This window comes from Echinops telfairi, unplaced genomic scaffold, assembly GCF_000313985.2.
Source record: "Echinops telfairi isolate 266 unplaced genomic scaffold, ASM31398v2 ScPeMD7_3;HRSCAF=10, whole genome shotgun sequence".
NCBI classification, from domain to species: Eukaryota; Metazoa; Chordata; class Mammalia; order Afrosoricida; family Tenrecidae; genus Echinops; species Echinops telfairi.
In genome coordinates, this window is record NW_022103899.1 from 22963558 (window position 1) to 22979209 (window position 15652).

General features: G+C 41.2%; 1 protein-coding gene across 2 annotated transcripts in view; it reads left to right on the forward strand.

Moving 5' to 3' along the window:
• Positions 1-448: 448 nt before the first annotated feature.
• COQ10B (coenzyme Q10B) overlaps positions 449-15652 on the forward strand; it is a 19538-nt gene continuing 4334 nt past the window's right edge. Inside the window, exons 1-3 of one of the 2 annotated variants that reach the window (XM_045296962.1) lie at positions 449-472; positions 7534-7683; positions 11017-11209. In XM_045296962.1, coding sequence (XP_045152897.1) covers positions 7559-7683; positions 11017-11209 — 318 coding nt within the window. In that variant the 5' untranslated portion in view covers positions 449-472; positions 7534-7558. Of the gene's footprint in view, positions 473-715; positions 870-7533; positions 7684-11016; positions 11210-15652 lie in introns of those variants that run through there. The other variant, XM_004701514.2, reaches the window with a different exon arrangement.

Here is a 15652-nt window from a genome sequence, read left to right on the forward strand (position 1 = left end):
GTTTCTGAAATGAATGAATCAGAGCAAAGTTGTCTAGTTTGCATAAAATAGTAGTCACTCAAATCATTCACGAATACTAATGTAAATGTTCATCAAGTAGAAAGGACGGCAAATAGAATTTCTGTCCTCTTTAAAAACAAGAGTTCCTTACCCAGAGATCTGACCTTGTTGCCTTCACCACAACCCCTCAGGGTAATCACAGCAGGTGTTAGACAATCATTAATGAGCAGGTCTCTGACCGCTGGACTTCGCAGCTAGGAGCAACGGCGTGTCCTGCTCAGTACTCAGCGTTTCGGACAGTTATATAACTAATACCCAGAACCCTGGGCTTCCTCAGGACTGAACTCACGCGCCGTGCTTGGCGAACGGAAGCAGTGCTATGGAGAAGTGCATCCGTCAGTGAACTCCTAGCGCGGAGCCCAGTGCCCAAGGCGGAGGAAGCGGCCTCGGGTGCGACGTGAACGAGCACAAGGTGAGACCAGAGTTAGGGCCGCCCAGATGCCAGAGAGGGTGTGTCTTCGCAGCTCTGTGCCCACTGATTGGCCGGCGGGATGACGTAGGCGTTTACAGTCAATCATAAGGCACTGGGAGCGTGCGTCACCTTTGGGTAATTGGGGAGGGCAAAGGGGCGTGCCTGTAAGCGCCCGGGGCCCGCCGATTGGCCGGAAGGTGCCGGAGCCGGGCCGCGCGGCCTCAGGAGGGAGGGCCCCCGGCCTGGACCGGGAGGTGGCCGCCGGCTTCAGTGAGTTGGCCATGGCAGCTCGGACTGGTCAAAGAGCCCTGCGCAGGGTGGTCGCGGGATGTCCTCCGAAGTCGGCGGCATCAGGTGGAGCTCCGGTGCCGGCGCAGCGTCCTGCGCGGAACGTCAGGTAAAAAGCACCCGGGGCGGGGGAGGGGGGCGGCCGGCGGCGCCGCCAAGGTCTTTTCCCGCTGGATTTGCTGAGGAGGGAACCGGGGGTCCTTGCAGTGAAGCGCGGCTGGATCGTGGGCGTTTCCGCGTCTCTGGAGGGGCTGGGGCTCAGCGCTGGGCGTCAAAGCCGCCCCAAGGACGCGCGCATCGCGTCCTGGTCCCACTTCTCGCCGGCCGCCCGCCCGCCCGGTCTTCCTTGGTGTCTCCCTGCCCTCGCGAGAGGTGGCGAGTTCTCGGCGGGGAGGCTTGGGAAGCCGCTCCGCGTCCCGTGTCTGTGGGCCCTTCCGGTGTCCGCCCGGCTGCCTGTTGCTGCTGCTGCTGGAAAGTTTTAAGTTTGCGTGGAGGGCTTGCTGGCAGCTGGGTGTGAGTTTGTGGCCTGGCAGCGAGCCCCTTCTGTTCCTCTTTCGTGCCAGACGGTCAGATGTGCTCTCCCAGTTTCTTAGTGGAGTTCTTTGCCCTCGCCATCGGGTACTTGCAAAGCTTCATGAAGCTGACCTAGGAAGCCTGGAGTTGCCACCTCCCACCTCCCTTTAATGTAGAGGTTCTGTAACCTTGAACCGAATTGGCCTTCGGTTTTCCTGGTTGGTTCCTTTTGGGCGGTGGGGGGTGGGGATGCAGGTGGAGCACGAAGGGTTCTTCTTCCACCACTTAGTTTCTTTTTCTAATAACCTACTCTTTAACGTGACTTCAAGTTAGTGTTGAAAATCAATTCTGGTGTAAACACTATGAAGTGGGGAGGGAAGAACAGCCCAAATCCGAGTGATCCCAGGATATTTAATTCAATGAAGAATCTTGAGAAGTACCAACAACACAGTCAATTCTAATTATTTTTAGGCAAATAAGGGTTAAAACAAAACACTTTTATATCATTTATAGATCATTAAAAACAGCATGTAGCTATAGTAATAGAACAGCCCACTACTAGTATAACAACAAACTAATGGAAGAGAAAAACAACAGGCTTTAAAAATACTTCTACCTTTAAAATGAAGTTCATATAACAAATTATTTCAGTATTTCTTACTTTCATATATAAATAGTACATATTACATGGTACTCTTTAGGAAGTGAATTAATTCTAAGATCTCTTGGATAATAAGAAATAATGTCATAGAATCTTTGAAATTTTACTTGTGACATTCTAGATAATTAAGAATTCACACAACTATCTTTACCATATTTTCCTTAGTGCTCATTTCTTAAGCTGTTATTTCCAGTTGAATATACAGAAAACCAAGAATCTTAGCCTTGAAAAGGGCCAACAAGTTCATCCCTGTAATCCATATTTGATTCTTTTCCATTGCATTTTAACAAGTCTTGTAGCCTTTTTTTTCTTTTTTTAACTTTTTATTGTGAACTAGCCAAAGAGTTACAAAGCAGATCAGTTTTCCATCAGTGATTCATATGCACTCTCATGAAGTCTTGAGCTTAACTCTGCTTTTGTTTTTGCCTTTGGCAAAAGCCCATTGAAATTTTATATAAATTGTTTTTGTTAAAAAGTTTGATCTTGGGAATCAGCTCTCTGTTCTTCTAAACCGCAGGAATGACATTGCCTTCAGGAAACTACTTATGTATGAAGGATGTCATCCAGCTGCCCACTCCCTGTTTTAAATATCATTTGTGAAGATTTAATTTAATGAAATGTCTTCATTTTGCCCCAGAACTTTCCAATGGCTTCCCACTAAGTATAAATTCCAAGATGCTTTGTCCTGACCAGACTGTACTTAGCATGATGAGTCTCTACCTGTCTCTCCAACATTATCTCTTGGTGCTTCCCACCCCCATCCTTGCTGTACTTTTGCTATGTAGTCACTTATTTATCCATCCATTTGATTCTGGATCCTGCCAAGCTCTTTCCCTATTGCCTGGAATGCGCCCCCTCGCCCTTTAATCATTTAGCCACATATGTATATACAACGGGGCTTCAAAAATTTGAACTTCTGTTTTTTGATGATTTTATTGGGGGGATCATTTAGCCACACACATACATACAACAGGGCTTAAAAATTTTGAACTTTTTTTTTTGTAATCATTTTATTTGGGGCTCTTACAGCTCTTCTCACAATCCATACACACATCCATTGTGTCAAGTACATTTGTACATTTGTTGCCATTATCATTCTCAAAACATTTTCTTTCTACTTGAGCTCTTGGTATCAGTTCCTCATATTTTCCCTCCCTCCCTTGTGAACCACTGATAATTTATAAACTTTTTTTTTTTTCATGCCTTACACTGATCGCTGTCTCCCTTCACCCACTTTTCTGTTGCCCTTACCCCTCTAGGTATCGTTATTCTCATTATTGGTCCTGAGGGGTTTTATCTGTCCTGGATCCCCTGTGTTGCACGCTCTTTATCTGTACCAGTGTACATGCTCTGATCTAACTGGATTTATAGGTAGAATTGGGGTCATGATAGTGGGGGGTGGGGTGGGGAGGAAGCATTAAAGAACTAGAGGAAAGTTGTGTTTCATCGATGAAAAATGTGAACTACTTGAAGCCCTCTTCTACATGCATACATATTTCTCTTGGCCTGGATAGCTATTATTTACCAGCCAAACCATCACTTTAGAGGCTTCCTAGGCCATTCTGCCTAAATGAGATCCAAATATATCTTCCTGTTCTCATGCTGTATCCCAGGATTGTTTAGTTTAATCCCCAAGAGACATTGTGTTAGTCTGGGTTGACTAGAGAAACAAATTCAGAGACACTTGTATGTAAGAGAGAACTAAGAAAACAGCCCAGCCCAGTCCAGATCAAGTCCATAGGTCCAATATTAGTCCATATGTCCAATAGCATTCTATAATTTCTTCTTCAGACTCACACAGCACATGCAATGACACCGACTGCAGGAAGATCACAGGCTAGTGGGTGGACAGTCTTGTGGATCCAGTGGCAGTGGAAGCATCTTAACACTGGTGTGGGTCTCCACATGGCTCCTCCAGCTCCAGGACTCAGGCTCCATCAGTGTAACCCATGTGGCTTGTTAACAGGAATGTGAGCAGAGTGCCAGTGAGCTATTTATCTCCATCTTACCTCCACATGAGGTCAAGCTGCAACCTGATTGACAGGCTAGACTCTACTTCTTCCTCAAGTTGACAGATTATGTAACTGCCATAGACATAGTCAATTCATGTGGCCCCTCTAGCCATAATTCCTTATACAGTATAGTTCTAGACTCTATACCTATGGCTGTAATCCTATTTTAGAGGATGTTCTCTGCTAATCTACTGGTCAGGATTAAGGTAGAATTAAGTCCTGACCTTAGTATAAGGTATGGACCAAGTCACTCATTTGTTTCTTTGAGGGTTTTCTTTTGACTACTAGAAGGTATGACGTAAGGCACCATCCTTTATTTACATTGGGGGTATGGTTAGCCAAAAGACAAAACTACGCCTTCAACAAAACCATTCCTGTGTGTCTAAGAGCAATCCTGGCCAGGGAGAAGGCCTGGGACTATTGGAAGAGCATGTTCCAGATCTCTATCTGAAGTGATGGAAGCTGAGACAGAAGGCACAAGAGACTGCCTTGGAGATGATGGAATTAGGAGACAGAGCAACAGGGGGGCTTCCTGGTCCAGGAAGAAAGGCAAAGAGGCTGAGGGCCAGACAGTCTTGGCTGCTCCCTGAGGAGAGGTGATGTGTTGTAAATAAGTGTATGTTTGCTGATCCTGAGTCTTGATCATCTATTAACTTTTCTAATATACTCCTGCAAGGAGCCCTGGTGGTATAGTGAACTAGTCACCAAACTGCTAATCTCAAGGTCTGTGGTTTGAACCCACCAGCCATTCATTCCTTGGGGGAAAGATAAAATTTCTACTTATGTGAAGATTTAAAGTCTGGAAACCCAAAGGGGGCAGTTCTACTCTGTCCTATGGAGTTGGCCATAAGTTGGAATAAACCCTTGCATAGGCAGTGAATTATTTATTTTGGTTCTTCTCACCAAAGTCTAACTCCCACCAAGTGGCCTTTTCCTATAAGGGTCTGGTAAAAAGGTAGGGAAGATACTGCTAGGATTCACCTGTGAGTAACTGGGAACAGGATTCCTTGGAGTTCTATCTTGTGTATAAAATGAGCCCTCTGAGACGCAGGAAGAGGAATCTCATTATCAGCAAGAGCCAGGAGTGGACCATGTCCTCTGAACCCGAGATCCCTGCTCAGTGAACCTCCTGGACCCAGAAGACAGCTATACTATTAGAGCGAAGCAGCAGAACCAGGACAGAGCATGGAACAAGTGGTTTGACTTCTCAACCCATGGAACAAGTAAAGCTGAGTGATTTTGTGCAGGAGGCTGGCTGGTGGAGTGGGGTGCCTCTGTGCACTTAATTGGGGAAGCTGGGCTTGCTTACCCACGAAAGTAGAGCTCCCTCAGGCTGAGGCTTGTTGGAGCGGGTGTCTCGGGGAACTTAATTTAGGTGGCTGGGTTTGCTTACTTTTAGAGCTTGAGCTGAACGCCTTCAGGTTGAAGCTTACTGGGGAATGATATTCCCATTTGGGCATTTGCTTGCAGACCTGAAAGAACTTTGTAACAACATTAACAACGGCATCCTAAGCATTTCTTGCTTGCATTACTATCTGTCAACTTCCTTAATAATAAACCCTTTAATCATGAATTGTGCCTATGAAGTTGTGTGGCCATTGCAATGGATATTTGAACCTAGAGAGGTAAAATAGCATGGATTAAGAAAACACAATCCCCTTAATTGTATTGTCTGAGCTCTTTGTGGCCATTGTAATGACTTACTGAACCCAGCATAGAAGGAGAGTGCTGTGGGAGGAATGGCTGGTATCATAATAGGGTAAAGAAGGATGGAGGGGAGAGTCATGTCTGACACCTCTCTACCTTATAGCAAGAGAGATGGTGGCCCCCCACATCGTTTACTACACCACAGCTAGAATGAGTTAGGGACCCTCATGTCAGTTTGGACTCACAGTGACCACATGTACAACAGAACAAAGCACTACCTGGTCCTACACCATCTTCACAGTTGTATTGGAGCTCATTGCTGCAGCCACTGTCTCCCCAAAGGCCTGCTCATTTTTGCTGACTCTCCACTCCTGTTAAATGTCAGATTTTACACTATTATATTCCTAGTACAGGCTGCAACTGGATTTATACTCAGCAACTAACTAAAGGTGGGCCAGCCTTACCCACTTAGCAGCACTGTGAAAGAAAGGCTTGTTAGTCTGCTTCTGCAAAATATTACAGCCAAGAAAATCCTGTGGAGCAGTCGTGTTCTATAGTACAGAGTCAGTCAGTTGGAACAGGTTTTTATATTCCTAATGTCTGCTACAGTCAGACACACAGTAGCTCAATAACTAGGTGAATTAATGAATTAATTGGAGTATAAAGTAACTTCAAGAATTTTATAAGGGAAAAAGGTAAACCAAACTCATCGTTATCAAGTTGATTCTGATTCATAATGACCTTGTAGACAGTCTTTAAGATGATAAACCTTTATAGAAGTAGACAGCCTCAGTTTTTATCCACATAAACGGGAAAGTCTAATATTTAGGGAGTAAAAATATTTTGGGCATCTGTTCTCAAATACTCTAAACAACTGACTTTATAACTATCCAGATGCGTATTTTGACATGTACACACCCACAACATCTATATGGAAATGGAAATTAGAAAATTAAAGAGAATGGTGCAACAGTTTCTAGCGGGGCCTCCCTTCTCCAGTCTGAAAGCAGTATCTAATTTCAAGTTGTCTTAGTGTGGATCAAGAACTGCAATACTCCCCAAGCCTATGGCACTTAGGGCTAAACAATAGACTTATTATAAGGTGAGCACAGTCACCAGCGATGTTGGCATCCCTTGGAACAAACAACCAGATCAAAGAGCAGCATTTGACGAGGGATGGAGCTTAAGCCAGGAAGGGATAGGATAAAGGAGCAAATGGAAACAAACATATGGAGGAAGTGGTGTTAACATTGTACAGATTGCAAGCATTATCACATATCAAAATGTGTATGAGTTGTTGAAAACCAATTTTCTCTGTACACTTTAAACAAATCACAATAAAAAGGTTTTATTAGTTTAATTAAGAAAGGAACCCTTAAAAAATTTTTTGAACACATTGAAAAAAGAAAGAAAGAAAATCCTTTCATAGAATTCTCAGCTTCCATGTGTGAGACCCATTTGATTCCCAACACAGTCACTGATGGTCTGAGCAGACTTCAGCAGAACTTCCGACTAAGGCAGACTAGAAAAAGACCTAGCAGTGTAGGGTTGGGCCAGTGAAAACTCAAAGATTCATAGTGGTCAGATACTTGGTGCGTTGAGTGAGTCACTGGGAGCTGAGGACCAACTTGACAACATTGCCTCATCTGGGAACATAACCCGAGTAGGAAAGATGAGATGAGAAATAGATGAATATTCTAGCAATCTTATGGCAAGAGTATTGTAACACATGGCTGCAGACTACCAAGCTAACTTTTTGGAAGAGAGATCTGTGCCAGAAGCTTCTAACCTATATGCATATATAGATATTTAAGGAATACTGTACATGTATAAAGACTTAGAGAATGTAATGTGTATTTTATAGTTTTTATAATTTGTGTTTCTGTGTTTGCTTTTAATTTTCAAAATTTACTCTAAAGCCAGTAATTTTTTTCTTTTAGATATTTAGCTTCCTGTGGTATATTGATGAGCAGAACTCTCCCACTACATACCTCAGCTGTGCCTAAGGAGATCCATGCAAGAACTTTCATCAGAATTACGGCACCTTTAATCAACAAGAGAAAAGAGTATTCTGAGAGGAGAATAATAGGGTCTGTATGTAATAATAGCTCTGAAAGTGAGCCCGTACAGGTTTCTGCCTCAGGATTCTCTTCTTACAGACTCACCTCGATTTTTCTCAGGCTGGACTTCAGTAGCCCTGGCTGTGTTGTGACTGTTTGTTGAAAGAATATATGTATGGTAATTTTATAGGCTATAGATGCAAATCTTGATATATAAAGGAAATCATTTGTTTTAACTCTTTATGATCTGCATTTTGTACATTGTTCTTTCCTAAAATGACAACGGAACTGGTACATTGAGGTAAATATGTTTACATAGCTCTCACATGAGTACAGAGAAAAATACATGTACACCTACTGAGAGGTTCTGACTATTCAGAGCAGGGGTCAGCGTAGTTTTTCCTGTAAAGAGTCAGGTAATAACTATGTTCCACTTTGTAGTCTTTTAAAATTACTCAGTGTTGTTGGTGTATCTCCAAAGCAGGCACCCACAGTGCTAAGCATGGGCTTGGCTGTGTTCTAATAAAACTTTACTTAGAGAAACAGAGGTAAGCCCAATTTGGCCCCTGTTACAGAGGTTTATATAGGAGCCCTGGTGCTGTCAGGGCTATGTGTTGGACTGCAATCTGCATAGTCAGCAGTTCAAAACCCTCAGCATCTCCATGGGAGAAACACTGGACTTTCTACTCCCATAAACAGTTACAGTCTCGGAAACCCAGCAGGGTGCTGTGAGTCAGCATTGACTCGAGGGCAGTGAAGAGGGATACATAGTGAGGACATTGCAGTGTGTTGACATCTAGCTACAACCCAACCCCCCCCATATGAGAATTTCTGGAATGGGGTCTTCATTCCCAAGAGATCATTTACGTGTTACACGAAGCCATGTGCAAGTGCACTTCCTTCATTTTAATCACTTGCTTTTCGCCCTCTGATTTTTCTGTAGTAAAGGCCTTTTAGCAAATTCATAGCTCTTATCATATTCCCTTTCCTAAAAGTTCCTGGGTGGTGCAAATGATTAGGCACCCAACTGCTGCTCCAAAAGTTGGCAGTTCAAACCCACATAGAAGTACCTCAGAAGAAAGGCCTGGCAGTGTACTTCCAAAAGATCACGCCTTGAAAACTCTGTGCAGTCAGTTTTGCTCTACAACACATAGGGTTGCCATGTATCGGATTCAGCTTTTTAGTCACTGTATTAGTTAAGGTAATGATAGTTACCATATCCAAATAAAACCCCAAAGCTTGTTTCTTTCTCAACTCTTCGAATTATGTAATTTAGGTGCCCAGGCTTTATCCAACTCATGACTCTAATTCCCTAATCTTCAGAGTTGGTTAACAAAAGACGGCCTACTACTTAAAAGTCTGCACATGAGGTGCCTCACTTCCACTCATGTATTGCCAGTAACTCATGATGCAAGGCTGCTCCTCCTACTAGATGCCCTTGAGCTGGTTCCCCTCAATGCAAGAGAATGAAACACTGCCCTGTCCTGGGCCTTCCTCACAGTCATTGCTGCAGCTGTCACTTTATCTTGTTGAGGGTCTTCCCTCAAAAATGAAAGCTTTTGTTGACCCTCTGCTTTACCAAGCATGATGTCCTTTCCCAGGGACTGGTCCCTAATTGTAGCACCTTGATGGGCAAGTACCGTAACAGCAATGGGATAAAGGAAACGAATCTTTGGATAGGTAGCCATCTTTGCCAAAGCTGGTAGCTTACAAAAGAGAAATAGTAATCTAAAGCTACATTGTGAATTTGTCTACTTCACTTTTGAATTTCTAGTAATACCCACCTTTCATTGTCTACCTGCCTTTGACAGGCACTTCTGGGTGCTTTGTGGTTACTTCTTTCAACCCTCATAATAGTCATGTGAGATAGGTATATGAAATGAAGAATTATAGATATGAAGAAACTGAAGCTTAGAAAGTTGATGTACATTAAGTGTCATAGCTTCAAAGCTTTTTTTCCCCCATACTATAGTTAACTTGGCTTCCTTATTCATCTCATGCAAAAATTCTTTTTATTGCAAATTGGTCTTTTTTCCCCCTTTCTCCCATTTGGCTTAAACACAGATAATCATAATTCTTAGCAATTATTAAGTGCTTATTGAGATTATATGCCGTGCAGAAACTATTTTACTTAACAATGAAAACAGCCCTGTGAAGGTATTTTTATAATTATGGCTAAAAAAAAAAATTGGGAGGTTAAACAACCTATTTAGCAGTCACATAACTTCTATGTTTTTGAGTTTTTATTTGAATACAGTCCTTTCTGACCTACAGTGTTTTTACCCTTTATCATGCCACACTACTTTTTTTAGTCTTTATAGACTTTTAAAAATTATCAATCATTTTATTGGGGGGGCTCTTACATATCTTATAACAATCCATAATTCAATTGTATTAAGCACACTTGTACATACATTGCCTTCATCATTTCGAAAATGTTTTCTTTCTATTTGAGCCCTTGGTATCAGCTCCTCTTTTTTCCCCTCCCTCCCTCACCTTATAGACAACTTTTATGGCAATTAATATCTGTGCTCTGATATAGTTACATTGGCTAATACTTCTAGAATAATGCTCATTATCAGTGATAAAACCTAGCATTTATACATCATTTTTCACTCTTCTGAGAAAAGAGTATTTTACCATGGATAGAGGGGATTATATAGCTTTTCTTCTCAGCCAATTAATAAGGTTATGATAATAGAAGTCTCAATATTAAACTACCCATTGCCATCATCAGTTGCTTTCTAATCAAGTCCTATTTACAACTTGAATTGCCTATCATTAAAGGATCAGCATTTGATTATTATAGTTTTTTAATTTTTAAATAGATTGCTAGAGTCTCTATGATGATATTTTGAATTTGGGTCTGTCTGTATGAAGTTGCAGATTGTTTTTTTTATAAAGAAGGCTGTTGAGATTTTGGTCAAGATTTCATTGCGCTATACGTTGCTTTGGATAGTATTGACATCTTAATGACACTAAGTCTTCCACTTCATGCACATGGAAGTCCGTCCTTATTATGCAGAACTGTAGACCCATTATTGCAAGACCTTTCCATTTTTTTGAGAAGCCATAAATCCAGATGTTTGTGTAGACTCTCCATTTTTAAATGTTGGCAACGAATTGAAAATTTGAAAATTACACATGCAGGCAAATCTAGTCTGTGTGCTGCCAGATTATGCACTCCACTTTCTGTATAATTAGTTCCCTTTTTCCCATGTTGCTTTGGAAGGCACTCATTTCAGAGTGTGGCTCGACACATTTCTCCAGTGCTCCACACTAAGTAAGTTTTATTCGTACACATTTAAAGTTGCTCACTGGTCACTGATGCCACTGACACCATTCTCTCTTTCTCTCTCCAAGGTATTCTATGCAGGAAATGTATGATGTAGTATCAAGAGTTGAACATTACAAGCATTTTGTTCCTTGGTGCAAAAAGTCAATTATCATATCAAAGAGATCTGGATATTGTAAAGCACAGTTAGAAATTGGGTTTCCACCTGTGCTGGAGCGATATACATCGGTAGTCACCTTGGTGAAACCACACTTGGTGAAGGTAATAGTATTGTTTGTTTTGTTGTTTTAAATATTCCTAAAATGTTGGTTGTATGACATTTTATACGTGTTAATGTGATAGCTTGAAAAGATTTGTTTAAACTTATAGAAGAGGTGGTGGTGATAAAGTTCAAACCATTTCTTATATCTCTTACTGCTATTAGTTTATGCAATATTAGCATTATTCTTTCCAAAAAGGAATTTGACTAGAACACAGAATTGCTAAACTTTTTTTCCCTTTTTTTTTTTCTTTTCTTTTTTTCCCTTTTTGTGGAAGACTTCTGACCCACAGAAATGATCAGTTCTATCACACAAGTGAAAAATGTTTTAGTTATTGTAATACAATATTTCACTAGAAAAAATACTAAGTGCATTACTATTAGAGGGAAATTAAAACATTGCTTAATAGATAAATCTTTGGAAAGGTGAAAGCAGTGACAAAATGAAGAAATCTAGACAAGATATCCATGTGGAAAGCATTAACATGGTCACTGGCCTGCCAGGTTCGAGGTACTATGAATGCCAAGTAACATGATATGTGCTATGCATCGTATTCTCTTATCCTTGTTAGAACAAGATACTCACGTACAAAGGTAGTAAAGATACTCATACTTACACAAAAAGTCATAATTTCATAGACAATAATACCCATTCCTTTCGCATTCCTACAGTTGGGTAGTGGTAGAGGACTTTTATATACACAAGACTAAAAGGTGACCTCATTTCCTGGAAACTGACCACAACTCAATACCCTGTCAGCTCTTGGTTATGCCGAAAGTAGTACATTTCTCACAACAGGCGTATACTGTCCAGTTACACTTAGATTTGTAGTCTGCCCTATTCTTACTTCCCAAACTCGAAATCCACTTCAAATATTAAAACTGCCTTCTGCTGTTTGCTCTGTAGTTTTGGAGAGTTTACCTACTACACACTGCACTGTCTCTCAGATAGCAAGTATTTATTGAGCCTTTATTGGAGTTTCACTTAAATTACCTATGAAACCATCACAAAAATTCTTTGAGGTTCAAGCATTATTTTTTTCACCTTGTAGTTGAACAAACAAAAGCTTATTAAGGTTCATTAAGGTACCTAAATTCATATTGCTAATGATAGAGCCAAGTCTCCAGCTCAACCAGTGTTCTAATCTCTAACTTCAATGTCTTATCAAGCTCTTTACATCTTAGTAGACTATTCTGCTTTTATCTAGAACTCTGAAAATCTCATCCTCTCACACTCATCCCACCCCAAACTGTCTGCCTGTTCTGGTTTCCCAGCACATGAGGATGGATGAAGTCAAATTCTGTAACATTGTACACAGACCATGCACAAGAGGACTTCAAAAAGTTTGTGGAAACATAATGGATTGGATGCCTAGTGGGGTTTAATCAAGGGCAATGTAGCAGCGAGGAATTGCTAAACCCAAACGAAGGCCAAACATGATGGTGGGACAAGAGGAAAGTAAAAGGAAATAGAAGAAAGAACCAGGAGGCAAAGGACATTGATAGATGTCTAAATACAGGCATGTACATATGTAAATATGTATATTTAACGAGGGGAATGAACTATATACTCATATCTATATGTTAAGAATTCAGGTTGCAAATGGACACTGGGCCTCAACTCAAGTATTCACTTGATGCAAAAACACTTTGTTCTAACAATACGCGTTCTGTGATGCTCACCCTCCCAACAAGATCGTTGAAGACAAAATGTGTGCATAAGCAAATGTGGTGAAGAAAGCTGATGGTGCCTGGCTATCAAAAGATATAGCGTCTGGGATCTTAAAGGCTTGAAGATAAACATACAACCATTTAGCTCAGAAGCAAGGAAGCTCACATGGAAGAAGCACACCAGCCTGTGTGACCACAAGGTGTTGATAGGATCAGGTATCAGGCATCTAAGACCCAGAACAAAATCTTAAACAATGTGAATTGGGGGAGAGCCATGGAGTGGAGACTCAGTGCCCATCTGTAGACAATTCGACATCTCCTTACAGAGGGATCACAGGGAAGAGATAAGCCAGTCAGGGTGCATTATAGAATGATGAAACACACAACTTTCCTCTAGTTCTTGGGTGCTTCAGATTAGACCAGAACATGCACACTGCTACAGATAAGACCCCGCAACACAGGGAATCCAGGATAGATAAACCCATCAGGGCCAACAGTGAGAGTAGAGATTCCAGGAGGGGTGGGAAATAATGGAAAAGTGGGTGAGGGGCAATGGAGGATGATGTTAAGATATAAAAATAAGCTATAATTTATCAAGGGTTTGTGAGGGAGGGGAGGGGGAAGAAATGGGGAGCTGATATCGGGCTCAAGTGGGATGAGAATGCTTTGAAAGTAATGATGGCATATGTGCAAATGTGCTTGACACACTGGATGAATGTATGGATTGTGATGATGATAAGAGATCTAAGAGTCCCCAATAAAAGTAAAAAACAAACAAAACCATAATGGAATTAAGAGAAATTAAACAAGCAAGCTGGAAAGCAAAGATGTGGAAAGAAAGCTCTCAAGCCACATGAAGATCGTTCAGAAGCAGCAGCTCAAAGAAGAAAGGACCTTCCTCCAGAGCCAACAGAGGCTGACAGTCTCCCCTAGAGCAGCAGTTCTCAACCTTCCTCATGCCACAACTCTTATACAGTTCCTCATGGTGTCGTGACCCCCCAATCATAACATTATTTTCATTGCTACTTCATAACTGTAATTTTGCTACTGTTATGAATCGGGCGACCTCTGTGAAAGGGTTGTTGGACCCCCCAAAGGGATCGCGACCCACAGGTTGAAAACCGCTGCTCTAGAGCCAACACAGGGTCCTAGTGGCGTACGGGGTTACACAAGGAGCTGCTAACCACAGGTCAGAAGCTTGAAACCAGCAGCCACTTCTGAGAAGATGAGGCTTTTTGCTTCTGTAAAGAGATGGACTCAAGATACATACTGTACTAACCCTGCCTCATAACATAACAAAGACAACCCCTTCCCCAATGGGATTCTAAACAGGTATAGAGGGTAGCATATATAACATACATTTTGGGGAAATAATCTAATGGATGGTACTGTATAAGCTCTGATTTCAGTTGTCCCCGGGTTCAGGTTCTGAAATACCTAACTTGCATATTTGCCATATAATAAAAATCGTTATGACTGACAGGAAGTCAGAAATTATCTGAAATATTTTCTCTTTTTCTTAGGACCTTGTTTTTTAACGGTTTTATTAGACTTCATTCACATGTCATACAATTCAGTCAATTATCACCATATTCAATTCTAGAACATACTCTTCCTTATTCTCTTTGTTGTTGTTTTTTAACTGTGGCAAACTATACACAACAAAACATTCTCCAATTCCACTTTTTTTTTTAATCATTTTATTAGGGGCTCATACAACTCGTATCACAATCCATATATACATCAATTGTGTAAAGCACATGTGTATATTCATTGCCTTCATCATTCTCAAAACATTTGCTCTCCACTCAAGCCCCTGGTATCAGCTCCTCATTTTCCCCCTCCCTTCCTAATTCCACAACTTCTACATGTATAATTCAGTGCTACTGATTATACTCATTATACTGTTATACGACCATTATTGATATTTTTCCAAATCATTCCACCACCATTAACATAAAACTCAATGCCCCCTAAGCAACAATTCTCTGTCTTTCACTGTGGTAACCACTTGTCCAATTTGGTTTCTCTTTTTTTTAGTGGTTTTCACGTAACATACACTTGCATAGTAAATCACTTTTAGAAAATGTATATACATCTTCACAATCAGTTCTAGTGCTTCCTTCCCCGAAATCTGATATTTTCTGTATATTGGCTGTCCAAAATGTGCCTGTAATTTAATGCTTCAGTAATTCTGGCAAATGCTAATGTGTAATGACTAGAAGCCCGGAGATTTTTTAGCATATTTAATAGAAGCAATATTCACTATTAATTTAATCCTTAGTTAATCTTACTGCATGGTTCACAATGTGAACATGAGAATGGGTCAGTTTATCCAGAACAATCATTAGGCTATCATCTTACAGCTTCTATTGTGTTCACTATTTCCTGTTAGGTATGAAGCCTTTGACAGTATTACCCCGGTCAGAGCATGCTATTAAAAACCTGTGGGTCTTCATGCTAGATTACTCAGTACTGCCACACTTTGCATAGTTGTGGTTAGAGGAGGGTGCCGTACCAAATTGAGTATTGCACATCTTTAGAAACAGTTTCCTGTAAGCAATTTATATATATGTATATAAAACCAAACTCACTGCCATCAAGTCAATGCTGACTCACAGTGACCTGCTGTGAGTTTCCAAGACTAACTGTTTACAGGAGTAGAAAGCCTGGTTTTTTTCCTGCAGAGCTGCTGGTGGTTTTCAACACTGCCGACTATGCAGATGGCAGCCCAATGAGTGGGGTGTGTGTGTGTGTGTGTGTGTGTGTGTGTG